The 23,123-nt window shown below is 51.1% G+C and overlaps 1 protein-coding gene across 1 annotated transcript in view; it reads left to right on the top strand.

Moving 5' to 3' along the window:
- The window catches only part of Angpt1 (angiopoietin 1), a 178,605-nt gene that overhangs the window by 90,066 nt on the left and 65,416 nt on the right, over positions 1-23,123 (top strand). The window contains exons 2-3 of the mRNA XM_004642268.2: positions 15,863-16,018; positions 21,493-21,614. Of these exons, the coding sequence (XP_004642325.2) occupies positions 15,863-16,018; positions 21,493-21,614 (278 nt within the window). The remainder of the gene's footprint in view (positions 1-15,862; positions 16,019-21,492; positions 21,615-23,123) is intronic.

Raw genomic sequence — 23,123 nt, forward strand, 5'->3', positions numbered from 1 at the left:
CGAGGTGCAGACCATCTCTTCCAGTTCTCTGCAGGGTTTTTATCATGAATGGGTATTGGACTTTCTCAAATGCTGATTTTAGCATCTGTTGAGATGGTCATGTGGTATTTTTTCCCTTTGGTTGTCTTGATATGGTATATTACTTGTGGTTTTTGGTGTGTGTTGAGCCATCTTTGCATTCCTGGGATAAGTCCTGCTTGGTCGTGGTATGTAATCTTCATGATTTGCTGCATTCTGTTTATCAGTAGCTTATTGAGGATTTGTTGCATGTATACTCATTAGGCCTCTAGTTTGCTTTTTCTGTCAAATCCTTTTCTAGTTTGATATCAGGGAAAAGTTTTCTCCAGGAATGAGTTTTAGAGTACTGCTTCCCTTTCAATTTCATTAAAGAGTTTGAGGGCTGGGGAGGTAGATTAGCAGTCTAAGCACTTGCCCAGAAAGTTCAAAGATCTGAGCTCAATCACCAGTACCACATGCTGCACCACCCCGAACCCTGGGTGCAGCACGCAGACCCTGATACCAGACATGGTAACACATGCCTATAATCCCAGTACTGGGGAAGCTGAGGCAGGAGGGTCACTACAAGTCTTAACTGCATAACAAGACCTTGCATCAAATAAATAAGTTTTTTAAAAAAAGAGTTTGAGAAATAGTAGTATTAAGGCCTCTCTAAATGTCTTTTAGAATTGACCAGTGAATCCTTCAGGGCCTGGGTTTTTCCTTGTTGGTAGGTCTTTAATTATATCGTAAATTTCATTGACTGATACTGTTTTATTTAGGACTTTTAGGTCTTCTTGATTCAGCTTTCAAAATTTGTGTGTATCTAGAAGCCTGTCCATTTCTTCTGCATTTTCCACCTTACTGGAACACGTCTCAAAGTAGGTAGAGGCGTCTTTTGGGCTTCTGCAGAGTCCATTGTGATTTTACCCTTTCATTTTTAATTGAATGAGTCTGAGTTTTTCTTCCCTTTTTTGGATAAGATTGAATAGGATTTTGTCAATTTAATTTTTCAATCAACTGTTTATTTGTACAGGGTCTCACTACACAGCTCAGACTCATAGTGATCCACCCGTCTCAGCCCCCCAGCACTGGAATCACAGGATTGAGCCACCATGCCTGGTCTCAGTGGCTGGTTCTGCCCCGGGCAGCCCTGGCATGTAGTACTGGGGGGTGAACCCAGGTCCTTGCCCCTCTCAATCAATTTAATCTTTCAAAGAACCAACTTTTCAATTTATTGGTTCTTTGTATTGTTTTCTTAGTCTCTTTTGCATTAATGTCTGCTCTGATCTTTGTAATTCCCTTCCTCATGTGAGCTTTGGCCTTTTTATCAAGGGCCCTGATGTTCAAAATTAAGTTCTTTATTTGCACTTGCTTTGTTTTCCTGATGTGGGAATTCACCACTATCGATTTCCCTTGTTGGGCTGCTTTCATTGTGTCCCGTACGTTCTAGTGTGGTTTCTTGGCATTCGTATTTGACCATAGAAACTGTCTAATTTCTTCTTTATCTTCATCTATGACTCTGGTTGTTCAGGCGGGTTTTAATTTCCATATATTCATGAAGTTTTTGTCATTTATTTTGCCATCAATTTCCAAATTCATTGCACTGCAGTCCAATACTGTTCATGGGATAATTTCAGTTCCTTTGCATTTACCTAAGCATGTTCTGTGACCTGGTATGTGGTCTCCTTTGGAGAACATCTCATGCACACTTGAGAAGAATGTGTGTTCTGATGTAGTTGGGTGGAGCACTCTGTAAATACATGCTAACTCCATTTATTCAAAAGTTTGCTTCATTTTTAGTATTTCTTTGTTAATTTTTTGTCTAGTCTAGCGGGGTATTGAGGCTTCATTAAAATTATGTTAGGGCTGGGCCGTGGAGATAGCTCAGTAGAATAAGCGCTTGCCTGGCAAGCACAAGGGCCTAAGTTCAATCCCCGGTTCCACCAAAAAATTAATTAATCAATTTTTAAAAAATAAATAAAATAAAACATACTTAAAAATTACGCTAGTGCTTATTTGATTTTTTATGTCTGTTAGTGTTTGTCTTGTTTGGTTGTGTACAAATTATGTTAGTGCTTATTTGATTTTTTTATGTCTGTTAGTATTTGTCTTGTTTGGTTGTGTGCACTGGTACTTCACATATATAATTTGTGAATGTTTTCATCCTGCAGCTTTCCTTACCAAGTACAGAGTGACTTTCTTTGTCTCTCTTGATCATTCTTGAAGTTCACTTTATCTGCAAATACAATAGCTTTCCCTGCTTTTTTTTTTTCAAGGTTCATGTTGCATGAAGTATTGTGTTCCATCCTTTGACTTTCAGTCTATGAATTTCCTTTCAAGTTTAATGTGTTTCTTCTATGCAGAATATTGTCAGATCTTGTTTCTTTATCTATTTGGCCAGTCTGTTTCTTCTGATTGGTGAACTGAAACCATTTGCATTGATGGTTATATCTAATATGAATTGACTTATCTTTATCACATTATTTTCCTATTGTTGGTTCTTTCTTTATCCTCTATCCTCTATGGGTAGTCATAGAATTATAGTCTTCCTTATCTCTTTATAGAATGCCCTTTGGCACATTTTGTAGAGCTGATTCAGTGCTCATGAATTTCTTTAGTTCTTCGTCATGGAAACATCTCGTTTCTCCATTGATTTTGAAAGATAGTCTTGTAGGGTACATCAGTGTGAGTGGGAGGCTGTTTTCTTTTAGGACTTACGCAACTTTAGTGCATGTTCTCCTTGATTTAAGGGCCTGCATTGAGAAGACAGCAGTGATCCTGAAGGGTTCTCCTTTATGTGTGATTTGTTTCTTTTCTCTAACAACTTTTGATATTTTATTCTTGTGTTGAATTTCTGGAATGTTGACTGTTATATGCTTTGCTGTAGTTGATAAAATCCATCTATGACAAACCAGCAGCCAACTTTGGACTAAATAGTCAAAAACTGAAAGCTTCTACTCCAAAACCAGGACTAAGTCACGGAAGTCCACTAAATCTGCTGGAAGAGACTAGGGAGAACTCTTGAAGACGTAGATATGGGCAGGCTTTATGAACAAAACCCAAGTCATATGACAAATGTTAGAAAGAGCCAACAACTGTGATCTAAATCTTATTAAGCAGCTTTTGCACAGCAAAAGAAGCCACCAACAAGCTGAAGAGACAACCCACAGAGTGTGAAAAAAAATTGCTAGCCCCGGTCCAAAAACGGACATCTATTTCCAGACCTAATGGCCACTCTATGGCACATGCTATCCTGAGAAGGCATGCAGGATGCGAGGTCCTGGCCATGGGTGGCAAAGCTCCTGCCACTGGATCACGGGCACATGGTGTTGGGCTGGGCGCTGACACGCTGATTCTGCTGGGCCCCCTTCTACTGTGCTTGGGGAAATCACCTGTTCCCGGGAGAAGTGTGATCACCTCCGTTAGACTGGTTAGCAGAACTCAGCTCATGCACTCAGGGCAGGAAAACCTGGCATTGGGAAGCCGGAGCTACTGGGATCTGAGCTTACTGGGCCCTTGGGTCCCTAAACATAGTGACCTCAGTGCTTTAAACAGGGGTGGTGCAGGCAGAAGCCCTGGGTGGGAGCGGAGGCCGGGCAGATTCAAGGCTGTGACGTGGGTCCTGCCACGACACACCTCTACCACCCAAGAGCACTGCCTCGTCTCCTCCCAGTGAGTAACAGAAGAAGGGGCTGCAGCCTCACACATCTGGGTGTGGGTCCCCAGTTTCGAACAGAGTCTGCTCTTCTGCTAGCCCACCACTTCGGTCTGTGGCAGCCTCGTTCTCTGCCCTGCTGGAGACCACTGCTCTTCCGTGTTCACACTGTCCCCAAGGGGCAAGGCTGACATGAGCAATGTGCGAAAGCTGCTCAGTATCCACCAAGCTGCATTTAATCCTGCAGGAAAATATGAGCATGCAAACTGCGCAGGCGCACAGACGCCCGCTGCTGCCTCTGCACCTGCTCATATGTGGTGTCCTTCTGGGTTCCTGTTTAGCATCTTAGAGACAAATAATTACATCTACTGCTTCATCTCATAAGTACTAGGATTTACAGAATATGCTATATATATGTACACACAGAAATGCAGATATGTATAGATACATACGTGGAGTGTATGCATACGTAGGATACAGACGTGATCTATTTAGAGAGTCTGTAAGCACACGAGCTTCCTCCTTCCCGTGATTCTGGATGCAGAGTGCCTTGGATGAGAACTGAATCCAGTTCAGTGGTTGGGCTCAGTGTTGCCCGTGAGGGGAGATTCCATTTGCTTCTCACCCGTTTCAGTTTGTGAGCAGAACTGCGGAGAGCTGCGCTGGTGAACTGAGACGGCTCCTCAATATATATGCGCATATATGGAAATTTTTGTAAATGTATTTAGCTTTAAATATAATCTCGGAGGCCAGGGAGATAGCTCTGCAGACTAAAGCGCCTGCTTAGGCAAGCTTAGGTAAGTGCAAGGACCACGGTCCGCTCCCAGGGACCACAGGCCGTGCCAGCCACCCCCAGGGCGGGCTGAACTGGCCTGAGTCTGGGCGTAGTGAACAGGCCTGTACTCCCAGCGCTGCGGAGGCTGAAAGCAGGAGGGTCGCCAGGAGTCCAAGCTGCATAGTGAGACCCTGCAACAGCCAAATGCATTAGAAATAAATAAATAAATATGTAATTTTGCCTTTAATAGTGAGAAAAGATTTTCAACAAAGTTTCCTTCAGTTCAGCAGTTTCAATGTAGATATGACTTAATGTGCTTTAAGTTAGTGAATGAGAGAGTCTTAGCTCCCAAAGCACGAAGCGCTGCTAGAACATTATCGGTTGAATCTTGCTGCGAACCTTCTGAGAAGCATATCGCTAGCATCTGCTGGCCGACGGAGCACAGGCGGCACGCCACAAGGAGCACGCCGGTGGGATGAGCGTCGTTTGCCGCTCGTGCCGACATGAAAGGCTGGTGGGGTGGCGGATGGAGAAGCGGGACACTCACCCGCTGGCCTGTTGAAGTTTGTGCACTGGCTGTCTAAATGAAAGAAAACACTGACGCTTTTCAGCAAGGGCAATTCATGTGGCCATAAATAACACGTTGCTAGGCTGGTGAGGAAAGAACAGATCCGCTTGTCACGAAGTGGCTGTGCGTGCGTTTATGCCGGGTGCAGGCAGGCCCGGGCCTCGGTGGGCACTGCCCCCATACTCTCCTGGTGCCCCTCAGCAGCACCGTCCTGAGGGGGCTTCTCAGCTGTCCTTGGGTTTCCAAAAGCAGAGCAAGATAATGAAGCTTTTTACTACTGGAAGCTGATAACCAACTCCTAGATGCCTTTATTTTTTTTGCCAAGAATAGGTGATAACTTCAATGGCTTTAGGGTCCTGGCAGTGTAGCGGGGTCCTGCCTTTAAACAACCCCACTATCACCCCACAGGGTGCTCTGCAGGGAGCAGGTCTGGGAGGGAACAGGCCTGCTGGGGGCGTCACTCTAACCATGTGTGGGGCCACCAGTGGGCCAAGGGAATTTTGAGTGCTAACCAGTACTGAGCCCTGGCCCTCTGCCCACGGTGCCCAACTCCTCAGGGCTGAGCACCTTGGGAGTCTGAGATGGGGAGCTCGCCTGGTCCTTGCTTCCAGGCAGACCTCAGGGCCTTGGGGACGCAGGCATGCTGGGCAGCACGGCCACTGTCACCTCCTGCCGCACAGTCTCCCTGCAGGGACCTCCAGGCTGTATCTGCTTTGGTGGGTTGGTTTTCTTTGCTTCTCATGAACTGGCAGCACAGCATGGCGGGGGCTGGGGGCAACCTGCGGGCCGCAGGACAGTTTCCTGAACCTCTGGGGAGTCCAGAGAGTGGCAGTCCCCATGCAGCAGGTGGCTGCTTGCTGAGCACACTTCTTTCTTTTCCTCACTCTTTTTTTTATATTTTCCTAAGTATAAAATCAAATTCTTATTTTCTTAAAGATCATGGAACATACCAAAGCATTTCAAGAAGAAAGTACAGTCACTTTCACGTCACCCCCGAGACAGCCCTGTGCACAACTCAGCCTTGTCTCTCCCAGTGCTCAGAGATGCGTGTCGAATCCACCACCACCATGGAAGGCATTCTAAATATACCATAATGTATGTGCTTATTTTGTTGAGCAGAAAGGGCTTTTTTCCCCTTAAGCCACAAAAACCGTACTCTGTACCTTAAAATCTGGCCTCCAAAGCCGCTTCAGTGGCAGGGCAAGGAGCTGGGAGCGCTGGCTCATGACTGCGGTCGTGGCTATTTTAAACCTTTAATGTAGTAATTTATGTTTGAGAACTATAGAATCAATTTTTAGTTCTGGTAAATTGTTTCCCTTCCTTTCTCAACCCCCTAATTGCTCTCTCTGGGAAATAGCTATTTGCCAAAAATAAAAATTATTCTTTCAAATTCTTCAGATGCAGTCTCAAAGCAGGGCAAGATTCATCACAGTTCTCCTTCCGTTCCGAGAGAAGACGCCCTGGGGGCTTTGTGTGAGACTGAGGAATCATTTGCTCCTTCTTGTGTCCAGGCCAGCACTCAGGGCCACCGAGCAGGCCCTGCTCCATCCATTGCAGGGGGACGTTTAGTGAGCGCGCAGGGCTGCCAGGTCTAACTCGACCCTGTGACCCACACCGAAGCTGTGCTGCTAACATGTTTGGGTCTTAAAGCCGAACGTTGCTAGGGTACAGCAGAGCTGTGGAGGCTACGAAATAAGGCAACTGTTTTGTAAATATTTTATTTTATTTATTTATTTTTTGGTGGAACCAGGGATTGAACTCAGGCCCTTGCACTTGCCAGGCACGCGCTTATTCTACTGAGCCATCCCCTGGCCTCCATGAACATTTTAAATATAACAGCGTGGCATGTCTGCATCTTTGGTGTAGACCCACATGTGAGAATTCACACCGGCTTCTGCTTGAAGTTCAGCTGCGCTGTGTGTGTGCGGACACTGGTGCTCTGTGCTGTGTTTCATTCCTCACAGAAAGCAAATGCACTGAAGTGTGGCCTGGCCACATGTGTGTGATGGCTGCACAGGACGCATGAGCAGCTTCACGTGCTTTGTGTGTGTGTGTGTGTGTGTGTGTGGCCAGCTCAGCCCACCAGGGGGCGGGGCCGGCTGGCATGTGGTGCTGGGGGATTGGGTCCCCGCGCCTTACTTAGCTTAGCTTGCTCCAAGTAGGTGCTCCAGACCACTGAGCCATCTCACCAGCCCCTTCACGTGCTTTTAAAATCATTGCTGACAATCCATACTTGTCAAAGGATCCAAATAACCATCTTCTAGTCAGTAACCACTGTGCAGTCCAGGAGCACTCGTAGCTCAGAGAGAGTAGAAGGAACCAGGGGCAGCTCTGTGAGGTGATCCATGGCTCAGAGGCTGAGGAAAGAATGTCAGACTGACTTCTACAAAGAGAGTGAACATTGCCAGCTGGAGCTGGTGTGTGCAGGTGTAAGCTGGCATGTGTAGGTGTGTACAGGCATGAGCTGGTATGTGCAGGTGTGAGCTGGTGTGTGCAGGTGTGTACAGGTATGAGCTGGTGTGTGCAGCTGTGAGCTTGTGTGTGCAGCTGTGGAGCTGGCACATGCAGGTGTGAGCTGGCATGTGCAGGTGTGAACTGGCGTGTGCAAGTGTGTGCAGGTGTGAGCTATGTATGGAGGTGTGGAGCTGGTGTGAGGCATTGGGAGCTCACCACAAGGTGGTGATGTCGACAGTGCATGCCGGTCTTGGCCAGCTCGATCCCTGCCGTAGGATGACACAGGCACACGCACAGGTGGACACGCACACTTTGCCATTGATTTTACCTAAACAGAAGAGAGAAACTTTCAAAACTTACACTTAAGTGCTGTCGTGGGCTGGCGAGATGGCAAAGTTCCCTTGGAGGGAGAACTTGAGTGAGAAGGTGTGGCCTGGAAGTCCGCGTGCTGAGCGGGCTTTCCTGCAGCCACGTGTGGCCTCGTGCTAGAAACTCGCCATCTGAAAAGGCGGCCGCTTTCTGCCTGCTGACGATGCCCCGAAGGCCCTGAGGCGGGGGTCTCTGGAAGGCCCCTGCTGAGTGTCTCATGTGTCCTGAGGCCCAGCGTGTCATGTCCTGTGCTGCCAAGTGCAGGTTTCCTTTGAGTGTCCGTCAGCACCACCATGCTGGTCACATGGCTGTCTTCTGTCACAGCAGGAGCAGGGTAGCTAGCAGAGGCTGCTGCTTAGCACTTCTCCTGCGGGGCCGCCGTTACCCCGCCACCCCCTAACCTACCGTCCGCGGGAGGCCGGCAGTTCACCCGCCAGAGCTCTCTTCCTCCGCTGCTGAACGAGCAGAGGTGCCCGGGCAGCGCGTGACTGAGCTGCGTGGTGAGGTGCACAAGACGAGAAAGCTCCAGGGCAAGGGAGGTGTGCCTGCAGGTTTCTGTTCAAAGCAATGCCGTGTTCTAGTATGATTGATCACACTTACTACTTTAAAAGAACTTGTGTCGAGTTGCTTTGTAGTTCTTTCAGTTTTCTGTCATAAAGACGTAAACGCAGAATACAGTGAGATTGCCGGGTTGCCGGGCAGAACACTGGAGCTGCTCCTAAGCGCTCACAGGCCTGACCTGCAGAGATGAATTCCGTATCAAGTGCTTCCCCTCACCAGAGTGGGACACGTTGGTTGTTTTAGAAGGATGTTAACAAATACACTACTGTGAACGGATCGTGGTGTCTGAGCGAGCGGGGGATGTGAAGGCTGAGTGCGGCGTATCTGAACTGGGGACACACCCGCCTTCGTGCTGCATGTTCGTGCACGTACATGGATCTGGCTGCCCTCCCAAGTGAGATAACCAGTAATTGCTAGATGACATTTCCTACCTGAGGACGAAGCACAACGCTATGACTGACTGGATATTTTCACACACAAGTCCATTTACTCACGTGGTAATTCATTTTTCTGGCCAGTCCTGAGGACCCCTCACGAGCCAGTAGTGACAGCACTGCTCTTAAGAGGCAACAGGACCATGGAGCCTGGGAAGGGCACGACAGGGGCAGGTCTCCAAAAGGCTCCCACAGAGAAGTGACCTGCAACACAGGATTCATGGGCTGGAAAAACAGCGCAGTGGCGTAGTGCCTGCTGGGAAGGGCAGGTCCTGGGTTCAATCCCTGGCACCAAAAAAAAAAAAAAAAAGAAAAAGAAAAAGAAAGAAAAAAAGCCAGGTAAAAACAGGATTCACCTCAGGGAAGAGGGAAGGAGACGGAGAGAAGGCACAGGCACAGGAGCCCAGAGAGTGTCTGCCACAAAAGCAGATCCACTGGCTTCCAATTCGAGGGTCTGGAGCACAAGACCCGGGGAGAGGGAGGCACAGCTGGCTGGGTGCACTGAGGGACCGCAGGAGTGAGCTGGAGGGCAGCAGGGACAGCAGAGCCATGCCCTCTGGGGACTTGCAGGATGGTGGCAGGCCACCAGAGCAGTTGTGGGACTTCACAGAGCCAGAAGGGACACGAGGGATCTCACCTCAGTGTTGTAATCACTCCCAAATGACAGTCCAGGTGCTCTGGCTCCTGCCCAAGGTGGCTTTTCTATTCTGGCTGCCTTGTGAAAGACGGAAAGGGAAAAACCAAGCAGACCCAAGTGTTTCCTGAGTTCACGACTGCGACTTTGTCCTGGTGTGGAAGAGAGCTGCAGGGTGTGGGCACAGAGCCACACAGCCCAGGACAGTTGGGTGCCTGAAGGGAAGAGCCCGGGGGCCCCAGGGGAGGGGAGCTGGGATGCCCTGTGGCCAGGAGAAGTGGACGGCCTGCGATGCTGCCGTTAGTGGAGAGGAAACAGATAGGAAGAGAGCCAGGTTGTGTGCAGGAAAGATACAGAAGCTGTTTGGGGCCGGAGCGGTGCCCGGCACTAAGAGATCCTTGATTCTCAATCTTCATCTCAACACAGATGAGCCTGCTCCTGGGGCTGGATTTGGATCCGGCTTCTCTCTCCTGGGCCGGGTGTTGCTGGGCTATTACTGCCACTAAGAGTATGCGTGGCCTGTTTTATAGGCTGTGACCTATGAACTCCTATGTGAGTTCTAAATTGCAACCTTGCAGACTCTCTTCACAGAGGAAGCGCTGCGTCAGCTCCGCGCGCGCACGGGAGGTGTGAGCAATCGTCCCATCCAGTCTGGTTTCGTGGATATCGACTCAGAATAGACTGGCGATCACTCCCGAATGACAGTCCAGCTGCTCTGGCTCCTGCCCAAGGTGGCTTTTCTATTCTGGCTGCCTTGTGAAAGACGGAAAGGGAAAAACCAAGCAGACCCAAGTGTTTCCTGAGTTCACGACTGCGACTTTGTCCTGGTGTGGAAGAGAGGTGCCAAGCTGGTGGACACCCGCACTTGCTTACACAAAGGCGGGTGGCCATGTGGGTGTGGGCTCAGCCTCTGAGGCTCCGCTGTGATGCAGGCAACTTTCACAGACCCCTCTCCTCCCCGTGGTCTTGAAACAGTCAGGACCCAAAACATGGAGTGCACAGGAAGGACCCAGTCGGGGCTTTCTGGGGCACCTGAGTTAGCTTCTCTTGTGTCAGCAGTGCTGCTGCTCCACGGGGGGCAAGAGTGTCAGCTCACACATGGGACACCAGTAACTGGAAGCAAGTCCCTGTCAGGCAGAGATCTTTGCGCACCTAGCTGCCCCACAGGAGTGGCCTGTCCACGTGTGGCTGTGTCAGCTTTGCACTCTGAGTGTTGGACACCAGGCCAGGTCCACGGCAGGCCTCCATCACAGACACTCTTAGACTGCTACATACACCCTGGGTGTATGCGGAGTCCTTTGGGCCTTGAGCTCTGGTTTTTGCCATTTGTGAGGTGACGCATTCGAAAAATAAAATTGAAGGGTTTTCAAGGCTCAGTGACCTAGGGGCAGCTGGCGGGCATTGACACTGGAAAGTGAAGCTGGAGAAGAAACAGGGCCCCCAGGCAGGAGGTAGCAGCCCAAGAGACGCCCACACCAGGAGCCTGCAGGAGGGCGCTGCAGAGCCTCGGGCATCCGCGCCCTGGCGCGCCGTGCTTCCTACGCCCCCTCTCACCTCAGAGGTGGTGTCTGTAAAACAGGACCCCTGGAGCATGCAACGCTTCCTGCCTCTTTCAGCTTTGCTACGCCAATGGCTTCAGACACCCAGTGAAAAATGGTTCCCTGCCCTGAATGTCAGCACAGAAACTGCTGCAGATACTAACTAACTAGGTCCATCATCTTAAACCTTCCATTTTGATAAAAGAGATCAGCCCTGGAAGTGCCTGCAGATGCCGGGCCTGGCCAGCCAGCTCTGCGTGTAAGGCCATAAACCCGGTTGGTTAGAGCTGCACTTTCAGTACTGCCACTGATTTATGAAACAATAATATGAGATAAAACCATCAATGTTGAAGGCATTTTTTGCATTGTTTTACCTCTTTATTGCTTTCCCATATTTAACATTTTATTTTCCTTCATGCTTACTCTGCTCTAACTGAGTAATACCATATGCATCCACATCCAATGAGGGGCCCCTTAATCTACAACATATTTTAAACCGAGGATGTCTTTGTCAATTTTTATAGCATTTAAAATGTTATTTTCTTAAGAATTACATGGAGAAATTATATTCTTTGTGCTCTAAGATATGCTCTGCCTTTAGAGAGGCTTTGAAGTGATCTCAGATCAGTGACAGCGAAGGCGCCTGGCATGCAGGACCTGGGGTCTCACACTGCCACTGCCCCGGGGCTCCCGGGCTGCCCAGGGCTGCGGCACTAGTGCAGTCGGGGTCCCCACTCTGTTTCAAGGGGCAGCAGCCATGTGCACTTTCTGTGAGCACTGCGAAAGGTGGAGGCAGCAACTTCCAGTGAACTACAGTAAGCGCCTGATAATAAGCCTCACTTCCTAAAAGTACACGTCTTTGCTGTGTAGTAACACACCGTCGTGCGGCTGCCGGTTCTCTGCGGCCTCATCCCCTGTAGCATTTCCCAGGATCTCCCAGCCTTGAGTCCGGACCTGAAGGCTTAAATCGCAGGCTTGAGCCATTCTCCCTCTTTGAGTAAGTTCCATCGCCTCGTTTCCAGCATTCACATCACGCGTCCTCATCACATGTTGCAGCCTCTCAGAATTCACTCGCAATGTTGGTGCCAATATCAAAAAGCAGTGGACGGTCCAGCCACCAACTCTCAGAGGACCCATGTCACTCCCAAGAGCCTCCATCTCCTGCAAGTATGAGGAGAGGAAACATGCTGGGGTCCAACAAAGGCCGTGTGCTCCCAGCCCCAGAAGAGACGGTGCACGGCTGCATGCACTTTGCGGTCCAGTGCTTGTAAGAAATAGAATGAAGGCCAGGGAGATAGCTCAGTAGAATAAGCATTTGCCTGGCAAGCGCAGGGTCCTGAGTTCAATACCTGGCTTCAAAAAGAAAAAGAAAAAGAAAGAAAGAAAGAAAGAAAGAAAGAAAGAAAGAAAGAAAGAAAGAAAGAAAGAAGAAAAGAAAAGAAAAGAAACAGAACTAGCAGAGCAAGCAAGCTTGTGCACTAAGAAAAATTCCTTGCATTTCCAATGACCCCCTTATGTCACCCACCTGGCCCCAGAGGTGTCATCTACTGCAGGTAGCCCCCATGCCTGGGGCAGAGGACTCACTCTGACAGTGCTGCTCTCCTCGGAGAAGTAAGGAATGAATACAAGAGAGCTGACGCAAATGATACCAGTGAAATCGGTCCTCAGCAGTCAGCCAGTTGGGCAACGCAGTAGGAGCCGGCTCTCAGGTGAGGAGCACATCAGGAGAGCGAGCTAACCTAAGCTGCTTCCCGAGTTGTGAAGCACAGTTGTACTTCCTTTGTAGTGTGGGCAGGAGTCAGGGTGAGGTGCTGTGTGAAATGCACTTTTCCTTGCTTCAGAAAGCATCTGTGTGTGCTTCTCATCTGGTTTCAAATCCTATCTAGTCCAACAGCTTCTTCCTAGGCTCTTCTAGCCAGTGGTTTACAAATCTGTAGAGTCAGGTCCTGAGAATGACAGTGTAGTCATTGGCTTTACCTTCTGCTGGGACCTCCTGCTTTATAACCCATCAGCTCTGTGCTCAGCAACTTCTCAGCTTAAGATGGACCCCTGAGGCCAGGGTGTGGTGGCACACCCCTCGCCTCAGATCCTGATGCTGCAGGAAGCCGAGGCAGGAAGACCAAAACTTGACCCCAGGCTGGGCAGCTTAGCATCTTAGTGTGTTCTTGCCTCTGAAGCTAAAAGAAGGGCTGGGGAAGTAGCTCAGTGTCAAGGCCCTGGGGCTTACACGTGCTGGGCTGGTGCTGAAGGACCTGCCCGTGGGAAGCCTGCAAGGCAGTTTCAAAGCCTCACGAGCCTCAGCCATTGAGCAGTGGTAACATGTGAGCTATCCAGGTTTTTCCTTTTATAAAAGGGAATGGCTACAGTGTACCGGGCAATGGACAAAGCCAGCTGTGTGTGGTGGCTGGTGACATCTTCACACAGGACACCTACATTCACAAGCAGCTCAAATCCCCAGGACAAGCAAGGAACATCTGCTAGTGTTGCCTGTCTTGGGCTCCTGTCCTTAAACATCTATCAAACGTAGTAACTGTCTTTGGGTTGCGTTAACGGCAAATGGCCATGTGACTAAACGAAAAAGACACCCTGGCTGCTGGGGAGGTCACCTGAGCCAGGAGCTTGCCACTGGCCAAAGGTGGACCTGCCAAGCGCATGGCGGGTGTTGGTGCAGAGCACGCGCCTCTGTCCTCACCCCCGGCTCGCTCCATCCATGCGCGGATCTGCCTGTCTCACCCTCAGTTCCTCTGAGTTGACTTCATCCTCAGGCTGTCTCTGGCTTTTGGTGGCAATGTTTGGTGGCAATGTTGGGCAGCAGCAGCCTCAGCCATCTACGTTCCCTGCTTGTCAGCCACAAAGGAGGAAGCTCTCATGTGCCTTCACTGGCCACAACTCCAGAACTGAGCGTTAATGGCCTTCCTGTAATGCCAGCCCTGTCACAAGCACAGACAATTCCTGTGGCTTGCCAGGCTCAAGCATGGAGCCACCTTGAAGCTGAGAGGGTCCAGACGCCCAAAGCATCAGTGTGGAAGGAGGGAAGACTGTGGAGGAAGGCAGGGAAGTGAGTAGGAAAAGGGAAACGTGATGAGGAATCCGAAACACCAGATGTCTGCAGCTCTGACTACACTCTTAGCACAGCCCTCCCTTGTTGCTCAAGTGTGTGAGATCACCTGGAACAAAGCCCGAAGTTGGCCCAGAAGCCTTGTGCTTATTGTAATGATTTTCAAGGGCCAGCCAGATAGCTCAGCAGACTATAGCTCCTGCTTCGGCAGAGCATGGCAGCCCCAGTGTGCCGTGCCAGCCTCACCTTGGGGTGCGCTGAGATGGTGATGGAGACTGGGCCTGGTGGTGTGCACCTGTAATCCCAGCACTTGCGAGTCGAGAGGCAAAGAACAGGAGAATCACCACGAGTCTGACCTACGTAGTGAGATCCTGTAGACCCTGTAGACCCTGCCCTAAATTCATAAAATAGTAAGTTTCCAATATTTCTATGATGTTTTACATTTTTACAGTAAATCTTCACAGGTTGAATTCCCCTCGCTCTGGTGCACTTCTGATCTGAGGACTGGCGGAGAACAAGCTCAGAATTCATTCATAACAACATGAGCTATTTGAAGCTTTCATTTTCATTGCTTTGGGGGCACATTCATGTATGATTGATAGGAATAAACAAGGAATGATGTTAGAAAGCGGCCGCCAGAAGCCGTGGAGGGGATTTACACGGAGACTGTATTTATTACATGACAATAGTGTTACTATGGATGGTGAAATAGTGGCCACATTAGGGTTCACTAAACCGGTAAAAATCATGTTGTGTTAATGACCTGGAACCCGACCTGGTACACCCGACTTGGCGGTGCGGGCGCTAGTGTGAGAGGCAGGGCCTCAGCCTGGCCCCGTGGTGTGTGGCCTTGGACCTGGCTTCTCCGGGACGCGATTCCCACACGTGCAATTGGTAATAAGATGCAGGTGCTGCCCAGGACCCGGGAGCTGAATGCACCGGCGGGGTGCAGGCTGCTGTGGCTCTCTCCAAGCTGGGCTCAGGCCCAGCTCCCCCTCTTCCATGGGCCCCAGCAGCCCCTCTGGGGAGCCCTCAATCCTGCTTGCCAGCCCCTTGGTTACCGCTGGCTCAGAACCGTGGTGTTCACTGAGGCGCACTGTAAGGCCATGTGCTGCTCGGTGCTGCAGGGAACACAGATGCAGCTCCAGGCGGGGCGTTCAGGCCGTGCTGAGCGTGGGAAGGAGTGCGGCTGGCTGCAGCTCTGCCGGGCTTCTCATCGCTGCCTGCGTCCTAGCTGGCCTAAATTCACTGCAGGCTGCTCGGCACCCGCCCTCCTCCCTCACCTGTCAAGCACATCCCAGGGCAGCGTGGTCTTTCGCCAATCACCGTGGAAACGCAGGCAGGGTGAGACCAGGCCGAGGGGCGAGGTTGGCACGGCATCATCAAGCGGCCAGAGAACCCAGCCCAGGATTAAACCTCTTTGCTAACAGCTGGATTCTGACAGTGTGACCAGAGCTCCTCCCTAACCTCTCTGATTCTCCTTTCTTGGCTGGAGATAAAGGAGCAGGCCGACCGCCTCGCTCCCGTCTGCGCCGTGTGCTCAGACCGGATGCTGACAGCGACCGAGACTCTTGATCCCAGATCCCAGGGCGAGCGCCCGCCAGGGCAGGGAGTGCTGTCTGGAGCCTCAGCGCAGCAGGGTGTGCCCGCGCTCCACCTGCCTCGTGCTGCGCTCCACCTGCCCAGCTCCCCGCGAGGAGACACCTGGCCCGCCGCCGGCCGGCTCGGGGCTGTCTGTTTTGTCGTTGTAGCTGTTATGTGGCCTGGCCAGAGGATCCGCTCATCACGTAGCACGCTTGTGCTTTATCTCTTGCAGCTTGAGAATTACATTGTGGAAAACATGAAGTCGGAGATGGCGCAGATCCAGCAGAACGCGGTGCAGAACCACACGGCCGCGATGCTGGAGATCGGGACCAGCCTCCTGACGCAGACTGCGGAGCAGACGCGCAAGCTGACGGACGTGGAGACCCAGGTGGGCCGCCTCCGCGCACCGCGCCGCTTCCCAGTCGCGCTAGTCCCTTAGCTACTTCACAAACGCAGAGCGCAGCTCAGCGCAGAGACGGGAAACAGGCAGCTTCATTCACTGCTGGGAACACGACTGCCTGACAGGCTGTGCTTGTTTCTTTGGATTTAAAGGGTTGGTGTCCGCAGGAGCAGAGACGTAATGCGCACCTAAATTCAAATAAACACTGCAGTCACCAACCATGATGATCTGATATCAAAGAAAAACTCATTGGGCTGAATTTATGGTTGGATGTGCACCTCGGACCTTCTGTCTGCGTCTCTGGTAATCTTCTAGCCCTCATGGGACTGCGAGTCTGTGTGAGCCGAAAGGAAGTCCCCAGGGGACCGGTAAGAAGCGCCGTTTGCCTCCCTGTCCCCTAGAGGTACAATGGAACGCTGTTCTGAGTACAGATCACTGAAAACTAGGGTGCCCTGTAGTTGTCAGGGTTACAAATCCTCCCTTACCGTTCAGTGCAGGCAGCAAATCGCATTTCTAATGACTGGAAGACGAGTTCTTCGTGGCCCTCTAGCCAAGGCAGTGACTGCGGCACCCACTGTTCCCACACTCGAGAGATGGTGTTGTCAGTGTGGTTGACTTCTGCAGCCAACTAAAATACGTGCATGCAACGTAAGGCACGGCTTGTGTTGATTTTGTTTCATTTGTGTTAGAGGCGTCACAGCCCATATGCCAACATTTAGAGAGCAATAGTGATGGTGGCCTTACGGCTGGAGAGTCTTAGTAAGTGCACACTTTCCCAGGTGTGAAGAGTGTGTCAAAGCCACCTAGAGCAGGTAGTCAGGAAGCCTCAGTGACTTCTCCACTGTTACAGGTAATAAACACAAGGTCATTTCTTTTTATTTGTACACGTTGATTAGAAATACCAATTATTACCAAGTTGAAAATGCACCGTAGTGATGATTGCGCTAGAGAAGCAAATCATGTAGGCTTCAGAAAATATTTCTGTCATAACTATTGTCAGACAAACGTAGGGAGGGGAGACAACATACTGAGGCCGCAATTACGAGCCTTGTTTGGCTGAACATTATCACACTAAGCAAGTAGAGCTTCTTGTGGTGGGAAGAATGTGGCTTTGTTCTCCCGTTTGTGTTGGAGCCAAATGCTTCCCATCTGCTCCCAAACATTCTCACATGTTCATCAACCAACCAGCAGTGTCCTGGACTGCACATTTGAACTCCTGTACGTTTCTATCGTAGCTTTTATGACCCACATGACAGAATTTTGTTCACTCCTCCCACCCCCAGCAACCTTCATTTAGGGTTGTTTGCATTTTCCTCCCACCTAGGAATTAGCGTGGTGGGGAAAATGTTCCTAGTGGTAGCATTTTAGTGTCCACACCATAAAGGTACATGGAACCCAAGATCTTAAATGACAAGTCACTCTGCATCCTGCCCCCAAGAGATATGAGCTTTATGGAAAATAGTTCAGAAGAGTCAAAAACAAGTTCTGATCCCTACGTGGATCAGCCACAGTGTACTGCAGAAGGCCAGGGAAAGGCTGCTGGGTACGGCATGACAACTGTAAGGTGGCTACAACCTAGGCCACAGGGTCACAAATCCCCCAGAACCAGCAGTCAGAGGCAGGCAGCCAGGAGAGCCCAACAATAGCCACCTTAAGAGGAGAAATGAGTGCGTCCTCTCTGGCTTTGTTGGTGTCTTCAGCTGCCCATGCATTTATGGCTGTGGGCCCCAAGCCCTCTCGTGTAATGTCAACCCAAGGGGCATACTGTGACTGTGGCCACAGGACCTGTTCCATGAAGGCATGTGCCAGTGCTGAGGCAGGGCCACATTCATGTGCGGCGTGGGGACAGTGATCTTGCAGCCCGCGCCCTGTGTGCCCCTGGAATTAGGCTCAGAAAGCTTGAGGGACTTGGCGTGTATGTCCAGGGCTCACGACGATAAGCACAGCTGCTCCTGAAACTGAGTCTGGGACTGTGGTTACCTCGAGAGTCACAGCAGTAGCTCTGCAGGACATTTCGGTGCCCCACTTCCACAGGATGATGTTTTAAAGATCAGAACCTCCTGCTTCCCAGTCCTTTCCCGACCTTCCACATGCAGCTTAACCCGAGAAGGCAGAGCCGGGTTTGCAGCAGTACCGGGCCTGCGGCTCCCTGGCTGGGTGCGCATCTGGGGTGAAGATGCAGCCCTTCCTTCTCATTGCCTGGATGGAAGACTGCTTCTCAACTCCTCCTCTCCAAGCTTGGACTGTGAAGAGAGGAGTAGCAGGACTGTGTGTGGCCCTCCTGTCGGGGCTCCCACTTCTCCTCCTTCCTCAGAGAACTCAGCTTTGAGGCTATCACGGACAGATTGCCCTGAAATCCACTGCAAGACTCAGGACCTGACTCTGTCCTCAGCGAGTTCACTCGTATCAGCTGCACAGCAGTAGTAGGTCTGGTGGGCAGGTAGTGCCACCAACCTTTATTTAAAGCTGTGCCAACAATACATGGGTGGAGTGACCTGCAGAAGCAACAGCTAGGGGCGTAGGGCCAGAGAGCCCTCCAGAACTTCCTCCCTCCTGTGGCCCCCTTCTGCCTCCAAGGTTGCAGGACCATAGAGGGCAGCCCCGTACACCAGGCCCGGCACAGGCAGCGCGGCCCCTAAAACACCCAGATGCTCCCTGTGGCTGACAGAGACTCTGCACAGTCCCATGGGTGACAGTGACATTCCCCCACCAACACCACCCCCAGGTGCTCATGACTGCACTGCCTGTGACCGAGGACCCTGGTGCCCTCCTGCTCACCAGTTGCGGTAACTACAGGAAGTACCTGCAGCCTCTAATGACTTCTGTAGTGACATAGCGTTCAGAGCAGAATTTAGCCCAAGTGTAAGCACTGCCGTGAGTCCTTTCTTCCTGCAATGTATTTTACAGTCACAGATGCAGCAGCCCTTGCATCCTGGACTTGGGTTGGGGCAGCACTCCTCCAAGAGGTGTCTTCAAGCCCAGCAGGTTAGCCACCATGGAGCTTCCCTTGCAGCCATGAAATGCGCCTCTGTGCCCCTCAGCAGTGGGCTGTGGAGCTGCCTGGTGCTGCAGGGACTCAGCTCTGAAATCCATCACTGCTGGAGCAGAGATCATAGTCCCCGGGGCTACCCTGGGCAATGAGCCACCATGGCAGGGCTGCTTGGTTCTGCTCCTGGGAGCTACGGCACTGCTGATGCGTGACCCAGGCCGAGGGCTTCTGTCGGCCACAGCTGCCTAAGGGCTGGGGCCGCAATCCGCCCAGCTTCTTTCCTTTCCTCCTCTGGCTTCTTCCATTTACCCTTCACAAGTGTTTCTCCTGAGAAAAGTCTCATAGGCCTAACCCCATTTTATCATCTCTTTCTCAGAAGTCACAAATAGCACCCCTAAATTGTTGGTCATTTCATTTTGCAAATAAAGGTTTATTAAACACAGCCATACCCATTCATTAATATGATATCTCTGCTTTCTCAGGCCAACAACTGCTCATGGCAGAGATGGCCCAGCCAGCCTGAGATACTCGCTATCTTTGTGGGAAAATCTGCACGACTCTTGCATATGGCTCCGTCCTCCTAGTGAGCAAAGGTTGTTCTGGCCTGTTCTGCTGTCATTATAATGCCAGCCGGGACCTGATATGTTGTTAGCTCCATAAATTTTTGTTAAACAATTAAATTAATCATAATCCCTTAAAATCTGTAGATTTTCGTGAACCAATCCAAGCCCACATAGGCCAAGGGTCACATGTTGGTGGCAGTAGGTGGCATAGAGTGCTTATATGGGTAAGCTGCCATGGCCGGAACCACGGCGGACCCTCAGGCTTGAGGAGAGAGGGTTACTTGCTTCGCAGTCTCAGAGGCTCAGCCTGTGGCCAGCGGGGTCTGAGGCAGAATCATCCAGGCAGACTGAGCGAGGAGGCTGGTTCTCAGGCAGTGGACGCTGCTGTTTGTCGCTCACCCGCCTGCACCAGGGAACTGGGACTGGGCAGGGACTGCCTGGTTCCTTGCTTGGGCTCTCTCGGCCAGTTGCTCCAGCGTGGTTTGTGCACCTGCAAAGAGTGCTGAGACCACCAAACTCAAAAGTGCCTACTGGGTTAGAGTTGTGTTATTCTGTTGAAATGTGTTCAGGTAGGACGAGGTTATAACAGAAATCAAACGTCCATTAGATAGAAGTGCAAAATGTCATATATGCTAAGTGTGGCATTAATTATATATTGCTCTATCATGACAGAGAAACAAAAATTTTCAAAGACTATCTCAGTGACAGTCATATTTTCTTATGGTTCCTCCAGAACTTTTACGGATGTTTTGTTTTTCAAGTTGTAATAATTTCTTTTAATTTGGCGTAATCATTCCCTTTTTTTCCCTCCAAGTTAGACTTTTTAAGAAAATAAGGCCATCGTCTGGTAACGCATCTGGTACTGTGAGTCTGAGTACTCACGGTGTCCCTTAATCTGCCATGTCCCCTCCCGCCCCCAGCTGAGCCCCCAGCATAGGCGGGACTGGAGCCCTTTCTCATCCTTCCACTCGCGAGCTGCCCTGTCCTGTTCCTGGACAGGACATGCATCTTGCAAAGGGTTCCAGGTTCCTTCTTGTAGGAGGTGACAGAGATGTGGTGGTTGTAAGGGCCCCCATGAGGGAGGGGCTTTAAAACTCCTCCAACTCTTTCTTGCCTGCATACCCCCTGCAGAGGGTGGAGAAGGGGACGCTGACCCGGCTGCAGGCTGACCCTGCGGGGAGGGCTGGCCAGCAGCTTGGGTCGTGGGACGCACCAGGGTGAGTGCTTACTTCCGGAGGACATGACTTGTGGGCTTGGGAGGATGAAGGCCTCCCATCTTCAGGGCAAGGGGAAGCCCGTTGCTCTGTCCTCTGCCTTTCCTGGGGCTCAGCATAGGACAGCAGAACCATGCCAAGCCTTTCCCGGCTTCCTCTGCAGCTGTGGGCTCTCCCAGAACCCATTTCCTCATTATCAAGTGGGAGTGACAACTGTGCCTCATGAGGGATGTGTCGGGGGTGGGGTGGGACATGGGGTTCCAACATGACCCATGACCCATGAATGTGTGGTCACGAGGGTGCCTAACTGTCCTGCCCAGTCTGGACAGTTTATCTCATGCCTCGTGTATCCCTCTCCATACCCACAGTACCTCAGACCTCACTGAAATACCCACTCCACACTAGGCCACATTGGAGATAAATACAGATCTGGCAAATAGACTGCCCCATGCATTCAGAGCATAAAAATTAAAGATGAAGGTAGGTTCAACAGTCCAGCGTTCCCAAGTGCAACTTCCGCTTCCAACCAGCAGTGTGTACAAGAAACAGATAAAGCCACACTTGGTAGATTGCACACTACAGAACTAATGACTTTTGGGGAAATACTATTTAAGGACAAAAGCTAAACAAAAATTGGTTGTTTGTGGTTTATGATTTGTGATTGAAGTTGGAAATGTTTTTATCTTTTATGTTAAGGTACTAAATCAAACCTCTCGACTTGAAATACAACTGCTGGAGAATTCCTTGTCAACATACAAACTAGAGAAGCAGCTTCTTCAACAGACAAATGAAATTCTAAAAATTCACGAAAAAAACAGGTGAGGATTGTTTTCTTCAGCACCACCTATATGCACGCTCTGCCATCTCTTTAGAAAGTGAAGGTCAAATTAGCTTCCCAAGAAGAAATCCAGCTGGGTGGGGTTGTGCCGCAGCCGCAGCCGCAGCCGCAGCACTCTACGAGGAGAGACGGGTTCTGCGCTGGAGTCCAGGTGGGGACACAGGGACCTGGCAATGAAAATAAAGCACAGAAAGGTGCAGGGAGGTAGCTCAGTGTGAAAGCTCTGGGTGTAATTCCCAGTACTGGGTAAAAATAGAAACGTAGAGGCAAATTAATTTTCTAAGTGAACAGAAAGGAAGTCTTAGGGCAAATAGCATAAGTATGGCAATAGGCAATAGACGCTGCTGCTTGTGTTTTGGGGATGCTTGCTTGCTAGAACAGCATTAATTGTTCCAGTGTTCTGTTATTCCAGTCCTAACATGCAAAACCCAAACCATTTGACCCACTACTTTTCGGGACAGGACATACTGACATTTTTAGCATAACTGGAGCTCATAGTAAGAGCAGACAGTGCCTTGATGGTCACATAGCTCACCCCGCAGCCTTTCGGGGATGAGAGGACAGCCGGTGCAGAGCCCTTGCCTAGGGAGACCACGAAGCCTCAGGCTGTGCTCTGCTGGAGAGCTGTCCAGAGGCTCCCGGCCTTGTTTCTCACTTCAGGCCGCTGCCTCGGGGCACAGTGAGCTGCTCGGTCAGCTGTGCGGGGCTGGCCACAGCCGGGCTTAGGGCCAGGCGTCCTCTCGGGCAGTGCCGTGGGCGTCGGGCGCCACACGCAGGTGGATGGCCCAGTGGGAGCGCTGGCATTCCCGGTGCCAGCATCTGTGCCCGGTGGCATCTGCTTGTGTTTGGCTTTGTTCTTCAGAGTGTTGGGTGGCTCGAAGTTGAGCTTCAGCTGAGCGCGCTGCGCCGTTAGAGACGCGCGTCGGCAGGGATGAGCCAGGTCCCGCAGAGCCTGGAGCAGGGCCTGGCCCGCTCACACCAGCAGGGGCCTGGAGCCTGCCGGTTCCCACTGCCGGTCAGAGGCGCGAGAGGGACTCGGGCGAGGTCCATGGTCACGAAGCCTGAGGGAACGCCCAGCCTCTTCCCTGCTCGGCCTTCTCCTCCGCGCCCACACACGGCCTCTCCTGTGCACGACCTGCGAGGGTTCCCAGCTCCACGCCAACAGTGAACCCCAGTGCCAACTGGAGATTCAGCTTCAGCACAAGACTGTAAGCCTGGCTGGTGGTGTGGAGCACGACAGGCTCGCCCACGCACCCGCCTTGCCTTGCTGCTTGCCATGTGGTTAGCCTTGAACAGTGTTGTGGGGCAAGCTGTGGACGACAAATAGACTCGGCAGGCCCCGCTGGACCTGAGCACATGGCGAGCCATTCCGGGCTTCCGTCCCGTCCCGTGGAGGGCGCGCGCGCCCTGGGCCTGTGCGTGGGGGGTGCCTGCAGCTTACTGCTTGCCTTGGGCCGGCCGAGCGAGCCCCACGCACAGCCATATACTG

The sequence above is a fragment of the Octodon degus genome, unplaced genomic scaffold, assembly GCF_000260255.1.
Source record: "Octodon degus isolate 3935 unplaced genomic scaffold, OctDeg1.0 scaffold00148, whole genome shotgun sequence".
Classification (NCBI taxonomy): Eukaryota; Metazoa; Chordata; class Mammalia; order Rodentia; family Octodontidae; genus Octodon; species Octodon degus.